Genomic DNA, 9,530 nt, shown 5'->3' on the forward strand with positions numbered 1-9,530 from the left:
CGTTTAATCATGTACACCTTTTAAATAATGTATAGTTGTGTCCCACTTACCATAATTGTAGATTTTCAAGTAGATCAGTGTTGCATTGCAGTACTGATTCTTGGGTCTTCCTGCCATGTAGAAGCCCATGAATGGCCCAATTTCCAGAGTCTTTGCATCATCCCTAGCCAACAGATGTGTGAAGATCAATTTCTGGATGTCAGGATATAAGAAGGAAGTTCTTTGGTGCCATCTTTATGCCTTTCTAAGCAGTGAATGACCAGTCTGATGCCTGAGGACAGCACAACCTCCCCAGTTGTCTCAATCTGAGTAAGGAGGAAAATCATATGAGACAGAGAGCGGATGATGGAGATAGGAGGACTATTTGCCAACAGCTCCTCTACCACTTTTATCCATCAAGGGGGAAAAATGTGGTCGGCCGATAGTGGGGTTGGAGTATGTACTGCAACACTGATCTACCCAAACAGCTACAATTATGGCAAGTAGGACACAAGTGCACTATGTTCTTCATAGTCAGTGTTGCAGTACTAATTTTTGGGAGGACTTCCAAAGCTAACATGTGGGTGGTAGATCATCTGTATGACACTAAGAAATAAGGTTTTGCAGGATGGCAGTAGTGAAACAGGCTCTGGCTCAGGAGGCATTGCCTAGGTTATAATATTTTGTAAAGGTGTGCACTTGAGTTTCATGTAGCTGCCTCTAGGATGGCCTGAGTAGGGATTTCTTTGAGGAAAGCATTGATAGTTGCCCAATGCCTGATCAAGTGAGTTTTAATATGCCCAGGTAGAATTTTTTCATGGTGTGAGTAAAAGAACTTAATACTGTTAGTATCCACTTGGAAATGGTTTATTTGGAAACTGGCCTGCCCTGTTTACCCTCTGTGAAAGCCACGAGTAATTGCTCTGATCTATTAGGGGTTTGTCCCATCTAGATTGTACCTGATCTGCCTGTGCATATCCATGGAATGAAAGACACTCTTCCCTGTTCTGTGGATTTGAGAAGAAGACTGCTGGCTAGGTAGTTAAGTTCTGATACCACCTGTGGCATAAAAGATGGATTTATTTTAAGGGTTACCCTATTCCTGTAAAAGACAGTAAAAGGTTTATTACACATGAGGGCTTGTAGCTCTGAGACCCTCATTGCTAATATGACAGCTGTAACAAAAGTGGTCTTCCAAGTGAGTGTCTTTACAGGAGCAGTGGCAGCAGGTTCAAAGGGGGTGAAGTGAATTTCTCTAGCACATAATTTAGATCCCAGATAGGAACAGGTTTCCTTCTTGGTGGTCTCAAGTGAATTACCCTTTTAGGAAAAGCTTCAAGTGGGGGTGCAAGAATGTATGTAAAACCCTGTGCAGCAAGCTGAGATGGCAACTGCATGAACTTTAATACTACAATAGGAAAGTCCCTGTGTAAACAGGCATGATAAGTAGCCTGAAATTGAGCTGATCTCTGCCTGAGAAGGGTTGGTGTTCTTGCTGTGATACCAGATGAAAAATCTCTTTTATTTTGCCATATCATATTTTCTGGTATTGGATTTCCTTGCTTCCTTTAGAATGGAAAGTATGTCCAATGGATTGGGGGTATTCCTTGGCTTCAATACCCAATCCTCCAGGCTGTTAACCTGAATGTGGCTAGGTAAAGATGGAAAAAAGATCCCTTGGCTTGGCTTTGGAGTTCTTCCTGTGTTAGAGTGCAGAATCTCCCCTTGCTGAGGGTCAAGAGAAGGGTGAAGCAGTTTAGCCTCTGCCAGAAGGGGCCCGCAAGGGTCATGCTGGGTCTGTCTGCCCTGATTTTCATCAGTATCCTGGGGATCAGAGGCAAGGGAGGGAATGCATGCAAGAACAAGTTTGTCCATGTGAAAGAGAAAGCATCTATTTTTTCCAATCCCTGTTTGTTGAATTCTGGAGCAGAACTTCTGCAGTTGTCTGTTCTGGTGAGAAGTGAATAGGTCTTATGAGGGGACATCCCACTTTAGAGTTTGGTACAGAAACACCTCTCTCTCTCTCTTCAGCATTGATTCCCTGGGGTCTAGAAGATCCCTACTTAGAGAATCTGACTGGGTAGTGTCATGACCCAGAATATGCAATGCTATGAGAATTTGCCCTAGTTCATGTGCCAGCATACAAACATTCCTTGTGAGACGGCACAAGGGGTAGGACAGGGTACCCCCTTGCTTGTTTATGTATCAGACTACTGTGGTGTCTACCCAGATCTGTATTGTCTCTGGGCCTTCTGATTTGTATGCAGTGTTCTTTGCTGTGGTGTCCAGATGCCCTGTACTTTCAGGGAACCTAAGTGGGTCCCTCAAGCCATGTCTGGACTGCCCATGGTGATGGTCTTGTCTGCTTCTGGTAAAGATAAATTTGCCCCTGGGTTTGGCAGCAAGGAAGGAGAGGTAATATGCTATGCAGGGCTTGTGAATGCTGTTCCCAAGCATTTTTAGGAACCACTCATATTTTCTCATGTGTGACTTTGCAAGTGGGATTATAAGAATACTGTATGTCAGGTAACCTAGAATCCCCATAAATTTCCTTGTTGTGATGTTCTGTTTTGGAAACAGCCTGGTGAGGTAGTTTGTCAGGAAAGATATTTTATCCTGGGGAAATAAGGCTTTCTGTTGGGCTGAATCTATGAAGGTTGCCTGAAAGAGGAACCTTGTTTGAGGAAGAGTTTGTGACTTTTGGATATTTAAGTTGAGACCTACCTTCTGAAAGCAGTCTACATTGATCTACAAGGCATCTAGGGGCACTGTGTGGATTTTTCCTGTATGAGAAGGTCATCTAAGCAGGGGTAAATATGAACTCCCAGAGTTCTGCTGTGTGCTATAAGAGGAAGAGGAATAACAGTAAAGTAGTTGTAAGCCCAGTGACTCAAAAACTCAAAAATATAACCTAAAAATAAGGCACTGGAATACACAGGAGAAAACGTCTCTTTAGTTTGCTAGTTTAAAACTTTCGCCAACAGGTTTCTTCAGGCGACATATAACAATAAGACAAACCAATAAGTATTTAAAAGAATCCCGCAGAAAAAATAAACACTCCCAGGGATAAATGTTGTTTAACAGCAATGATAAAATCCAAATAATAAAAGAAAAACACCGAAACATGGCCAATATCATAAAACTGACAAAAGACTTTAATGCATAAAGGTAAGTGCTTTCACACAACTGATTGTGCTTCTTCAGACCATAAAAGACTACTAAAAAAACAGTATTAATTATACAGGCATCATCACACAATTAATACAAAACAGCCTATCAAAAACATCAACTAATTAAATATGGTACATTCATTTAAAGAGACTTCTGTCCTTTAAAACAGGCTTAATAGAGGTACATCCATTAATACCTGGATACCTCTCAGCTTGTAAGTTGCCAATCCAGAACAATTCCCGATGTTCTGTGTAGTTCTTGATGTCACCACCATGAGGACTGGATGTAATGGTTTCTATACCCCTGAAACCAAAAATATGTTCCCTCCTTAGCTCTACATACTGTTTCGCTAAAGCATTAAGTGTATCTGATCTATTAATATAATATTGATGCTCCCTCATATGTTCCATAAGCAATCTATTCATCTTCCCTACATAAAAACAGCTGCAAGTCCTGCAGCTAGCTAAATAGACCAAATTCCTACTCCTGCAATTAGCATAGGCCTTGAATCTATATTCAGTACCTGTGGAGGGAAGAATAAAATTGGTACAAGTATTTATGAACACACAAAAATTACAGGACATACACTTATAGGTACCTACTACATTACTTTCACTTCTATTAGAGTTGTTCCTTCTGTAGCACAACTGTTTTTTAAGTGATTTTTTTTTGTTTTTAAAAAACAAATCTAGGTTTCTCTCCCACAACCCCTCTTAATCCTTCATCTAAATGTAAAATAGACCAATTATTCTTTATAATGTGTAAAACACTATTGATGTCACTAGTATAGTGAAGCAATACAGGTATATCTCTCCTTGAAGGCAAAACCTCTACTGTCTGATTCGTCTCCTGTATCGTCTGCATCACTTTCCCAAAATAGAAAGGACGAGCTCTACTTCTTCTGCATATTTTGCTTTCACGTAATGCCTTATTTGCCTCTCTTTATAACCTCTATTACAAAATTACCCTTTCAACTGCTTAATATTGCCATCGAACACATCATGCTTGTTGTTCAGGCACGACATAAGCATGCCTTGTCCCTTGAGCACATTCCTAAAAATGTGTCTAGGATGCATGCTACTCCTATATAGCATGGTATCCCTTGTACATTCCTTCCTGAGCACAGTAGTTGTGAGCCTGTAGCAGTCATCAACAAGAAGGCTTACATCTAAGAAATCCATCTCTCTCCTATAATATCTATGAGTGAATTTCAAAAAGTCTGTTTTCCCTATTATTAGGAAAGGGATCTCTAGTCGGTCCCTTAGATACTCTTTTTGTGGATTCATTGGAGACTACTGAGGGGTCAGCCTTGGGATGTTTGTAAAGGTGCTTGTGAAATGTAAGCACTCTGTAAAAACCTGTCTGGTTTCATAGCAACATGTGGTGAAGAATCAGCATGCAAAGCAACGTCTTCAAAAATATCATCCAATATTACATGTGCAGGAGGCATAGTCAGTGGCCTGGGAGAAGACCTACTCAGCACTTCCCTGTGATGGGTTTGAGCATGTGAGAATTGCTTGTTTTTGCAATTGAAAGCCTCCTTTATTCCATGAAGAATAACCCCAAAAGAAAGGTCCTTTGGGGGAAGGGGAAGTAGAAGAGGGGGGGGGTCATCATCAGAGTCTGAATCTGGTTAAGTTTGTGGTGGCATATAACCAGAGTAGGGCAACTCCTCCTTGTCTTCTTAGCTTGAGGAATCTAAATCTTCCCAAAAGGCCATCTCCTTGCTTCATTTGAATGGGGAGGCTTCAGTAGCAGAAATGGGGGGATTGGCTCTCTGGATTTCACGAAAGGAAGTCTTGGGTTTCAGCCTGAGAAAAAAACAGAGGGGCTAAGAAAAGGAATTGGTTTGCTTTGATTTAGGTGTCTGTTCAGAAAGGATGGCCTGAAGTCATGGTTGTCTGACCTCGACTTCACTTAAGGTTTCAGTAGCTGAGGTACATAGAGTGCCTCCCTTGAGAGCCACAATGCAAACATCAGAAGCTGAGGCCTGATGAGTGACCTCAGACCCAGCAGGCATACAGTAACAGTAGTAGGTAGGCTTGAAACCATGACCATCTCCTGAGGGGTTGTTCCAGAGGGTTCGGGCCTAGGAGCTGCTGGACCATGGGGCTGAAAAGTTGCCTCATCTGGGTTGTCGATTGACTTTGGGACTAGAGCTGAACTTTCTTGGAAATGTTAGAGTCCTTGTTCTTTTTGTCTTTCCATTTCTTTGGAATGATGCTAGCAGAAGCTGGTATTTATGAAGGTGATGCAGTAGCAGTGGGTTGTGATGGCACCACAGAAACTGCAGATGAGAACTCCAAATGGACAGCTAATTGTTTGGCCCTATGTTTGAGGGTTTTCACATGGAATTTTACACACTTACAACAATGACAGACATCATGCTGGGGCCTCAAGCAAAACAGATAAAGCGAGTGAAAATCTTTATGCAGGATTTGCTTCCCACACTTCAAGCAATTGTTGATCTTTTAAAACATTCAATTAATAGAGGAAAATGGCCAATGGGGTACTTATCTGACTGGAAGAAGGAGACACTCTGGAAAATGAACTGATTGATGGACTATGAGCATTCTGAATACATGTGAAGCACCTCTGATTACACAGCTAGAAGGAACTGAAGATGGCACCAATGAACACTCTTCTTATACCCTGATGTCCAGACGTTGGTTGGCTAAGGATGATGTAAAGACTCTGGAAATCAGGCTGGTCATGGACTTCTGCATGGCAGGAAGACCTAAGAATCAGTACTGCAATATTGATTATGAAGAACACCATATAGCAACTATACATAAAAATGTCATTACATTTCAACTATTATATTGTAATAATTAATTATTTAATATTGGAAATGTACTAGCCCTTTATGTTTGCGAATACACTCTTAAATTTATGGTTGCCTACTAGCCTGTGGTGTATCTGAAAGAGTCCAAGGAGCTATGCTCCACCCACTTATCAATCTAAACAGTTGAAAACAATTAAAATATTGCTGAAATATAGCAGGCGCAAAATAACATTCTGTGCAAGATGGAAAATGTTGATCAAAACATGGCATATTTTAAAATTTTTAATTTAAAGAAAGAAGGACTTAAGGAACATTATGTCGAAATCAGAAGCAAAAATAAAAAAGAATGCAAATATTGTATTTATATCATGAGAGCAGTTTTAAAACTTCACGTCTGAGTTCAATATTTTGGCCTCAGGCCTGCAACATAGCTATGTACACACAGCATATCAACAAAGTTGTAGTTTTTTGTTCAGTGACAAAACAAAATCTGTTTTTGATATCTGACATCAAATTTCATGTTATCTAGGCTGCATGCAGGAAACAAACTCCGAATACTGGCAATTTTCTTCTGCAGTGCTCCACTGGCTGCTTTCCTTCTGCCTTTATATTTGTACACATAAAATAATAAGTAGATTTGACCTACTATAAGTGTTCTTTATTTTGTATATCCTTTCAAGTGCTCTGCCACTTGCCTTCCTCACATCTGACCGTTCGATAATTTCCACAAAGAACTAATCAGCCAATAGCAGCCTTTATTCATGCTTTCTGAAAAGACATCTACAACCCTTCAAAGGTTCCCTCCTTTTTTACCTTGTGGACCTGACTGTTTTCTTGAATTTGCCCTTCTTATTTGCTTTCACAATCAGTTAAGTCATCCCAACCTACATTTTTTTCTTTAATGCCGCCCTGGTGCTTTCCTTTTTCAAAATGGTCCTGTTATCTGCTTTGTATCACAATGGTTTATGCCCCTCATTGATTTCTAGGCATCCTCACTTTTTTTTCATTCTTTTTATTCTCCACATCCTTTTTTTCTGTCTAGCAGTCCATTAACCTAGCAACCACAAACCTTAAAAAAGAATTAGATACATACATTCATTGATAACTGCAAGCGCACGCTTCTTCTTACTACAGCAGTTGTTCCATCCATGTTTCTATTTGTCTGATTAAAAACTAACACAGATCGACAACATCCTTCCTTCTCTCCATGTTGCTCTCCACAACAGCCACTAAGTTAAGTTTTAGCAAGGATTCCCAGCATCCAGTCAACAGAGCTCCTATAAGCAGCATCAGGCAGATTTGTGCCACCTGTTCAGCTCACCCTTCATACTTTTGTTTGTCATGAAATATCTATGCATGACAGCTCTGTAACATAATACAAAATGTACATGAATGCTTCACAGCATCATGACTCAGTTTTGTCATTAAACATTCATAAAACGACAGGGTATATGCCATTGTGGTCTAATTATCTTTTTTATAGCAAGTAATTTAATATAGCCCCAGACACAACTACTTTGGGCATGTTACTACAAATGTAATTTAATACAGCCCTGGGTACAACTACTTATAGGGCATGTTACTAGAACAGCATTTTATTATAGCCCTGGATATATATACTCAGGACACCTTACTAAAATAGTAAGTTAATATAGCCCTAATACAACTACTTAAGGTGTGTTACTACAATACTAAGTTAATATAGTACAGGATGCAACTACCTAGGACATGTTACTACAACAGTGATTAAATATAGCCCTGCATAAAACTACTTAGAGAGTGTCTTAGCATAGCAGTAGTATAATATAACCCTGGATACAGCTACTTAGGGCATGATATTACATTACTAAGCTAATATTTGTCATCCTTCGGATGAAATGCTAAACCAAGGTCCTATCTGCTTAAACTGGTGTTAGCTCTGGTGGATTTCATGGTACTTATCAAAAAGAGTAGGGGACATTCCCTGATGTCCTGGCCAAATGTTTCTTAATAGCATAAACATTACCCCCTGTCTCTTCTGAAACGAGGCATTTATGAGACTAAACCTGGTCAACAAATCATAAATAATTAAATATCACCATAGACACAACTACTTAGGGTATGCTACTGCAATTGTAGCTTCATATAGCCTTAGTCACAAGTACTTAAGGCATGTTACTACAAACAGAATGATGAAGATGATGAGTCAGAAATGACATACAGGTCTCACATATTCCTGATAAATGCTGGCATCCTGTTTTCTTTTTAAAGTCTGCAATGAACAAAAGCAGGATTACTCTGACTTGCCTAAGTTATTAGTCTGACTGCCTGATATGTTGTTTTCTTAAATTTTGGTCTGAAGTGTTTAAGATGTCAGAGTTGCTACACAACTGTTAAATGTTCAGGGGACTAATAATTTATTCTTGATGTGAACGGTTCTGGCATTGCTTTGTGTTGGAGGTTATACCAGACTAATCAGATGACATATCCAGATGAGGCACTTTTTTCTATTTTCTGTTTTTCTAGTATTTGAAACTGCAGATTAAGTGTTTGAGTGATACAGATCAAAAGTGTGTCACACTTATTATTATTTAATTATTAAGATTATTTTGTAATTAGAATACAAATAGAGCTTACAATAATAAGATTATTTTGAAATTAGAATACAAATATAGCTTAAAATAGCAATAACTGGACTTGTCTTCAGATTCACTGATGTATTTTGTCAGTACCAAGATCAAGTCATCAAGAGTACACAATAAAAATAATTAATAAAGTGCTGTCTGATACCTTCAATAGCAAAGGGCTTGCCAACAGTAAGAAGTTTGCAGTCAGCATCAATTGATACCTCATAGTCCAGAAGTGCCTTGTCCATGATGAAAGCATCAAGCTTTTGAGGATCATTTCTGAAAAACAGGAATCAAAAGTCATAATTATATCTTTCTGCACGCCAAATTCATCATGACAAAATTGTTAATATACAAAAGGAAATCAAGGCATTAGTAGAGGATGGAATTAAGAAGGAAAAGATCCCATAATGAGTGCCATAGTCCCTTCTGTCTCTAATTTCTTCTGTAGAAACTATGTGGTGTCTGTAGTGTTTTCTTCAAGCCCTGTGGTAAAAAAAGTAATCACTAAGATTTGCAGTCCATTACTCCTCTATTCCATAAACAAAATCCTGAAACCAAGTTGTTAACAATGTATATACAAATCCAGGTGCCTGGCAGCATCTTCTACTAACTTAATGCTTTCAAAGGTGTTCTATTTAAATTGTTTAGCTTATACTGACTAGTTTCCATGATACATTCATTATTATACAGTGCTTAAGATATAAATATAGGCAGCAGGCAGACAGCAATGATGCAGTGCTAGAAGTAGCAACTGGAATGACTGAAGCAAAAAAAAGGGGAGAGAGAGAGAGAGTGGGGGAGAGGGGTGTTCTCACAGCAAATGACCACAGAGCAGTAACACCCCACTTGGTCTTGACTCCATAGTTAGTACACAAACTTACAAGACAGCACTTCAGTGATACCTTTATAGTGTTGTCCCAAGGGAGTGTATTTCAACACGTGCTTAACAACACATTCATTATTTTTCATATCTGGCATTGGGTGCA

General features: G+C 39.3%; 1 protein-coding gene across 1 annotated transcript in view; it reads right to left on the reverse strand.

Moving 5' to 3' along the window:
• Positions 1 to 8,814, reverse strand: part of LOC122793186 (glutamate receptor ionotropic, NMDA 3A-like) — a 167,934-nt gene extending 159,120 nt beyond the window's left edge. Inside the window, exon 1 of the mRNA XM_044061009.1 lies at positions 8,705 to 8,814. Within this exon, the coding sequence (XP_043916944.1) occupies positions 8,705 to 8,789 (85 nt within the window). The 5' untranslated portion in view covers positions 8,790 to 8,814. The remainder of the gene's footprint in view (positions 1 to 8,704) is intronic.
• Positions 8,815 to 9,530: the final 716 nt, after the last annotated feature.

This window comes from Protopterus annectens, chromosome 2.part0, assembly GCF_019279795.1.
Source record: "Protopterus annectens isolate FY-2018-M chromosome 2.part0, PAN1.0, whole genome shotgun sequence".
Classification (NCBI taxonomy): domain Eukaryota; kingdom Metazoa; phylum Chordata; order Ceratodontiformes; family Protopteridae; genus Protopterus; species Protopterus annectens.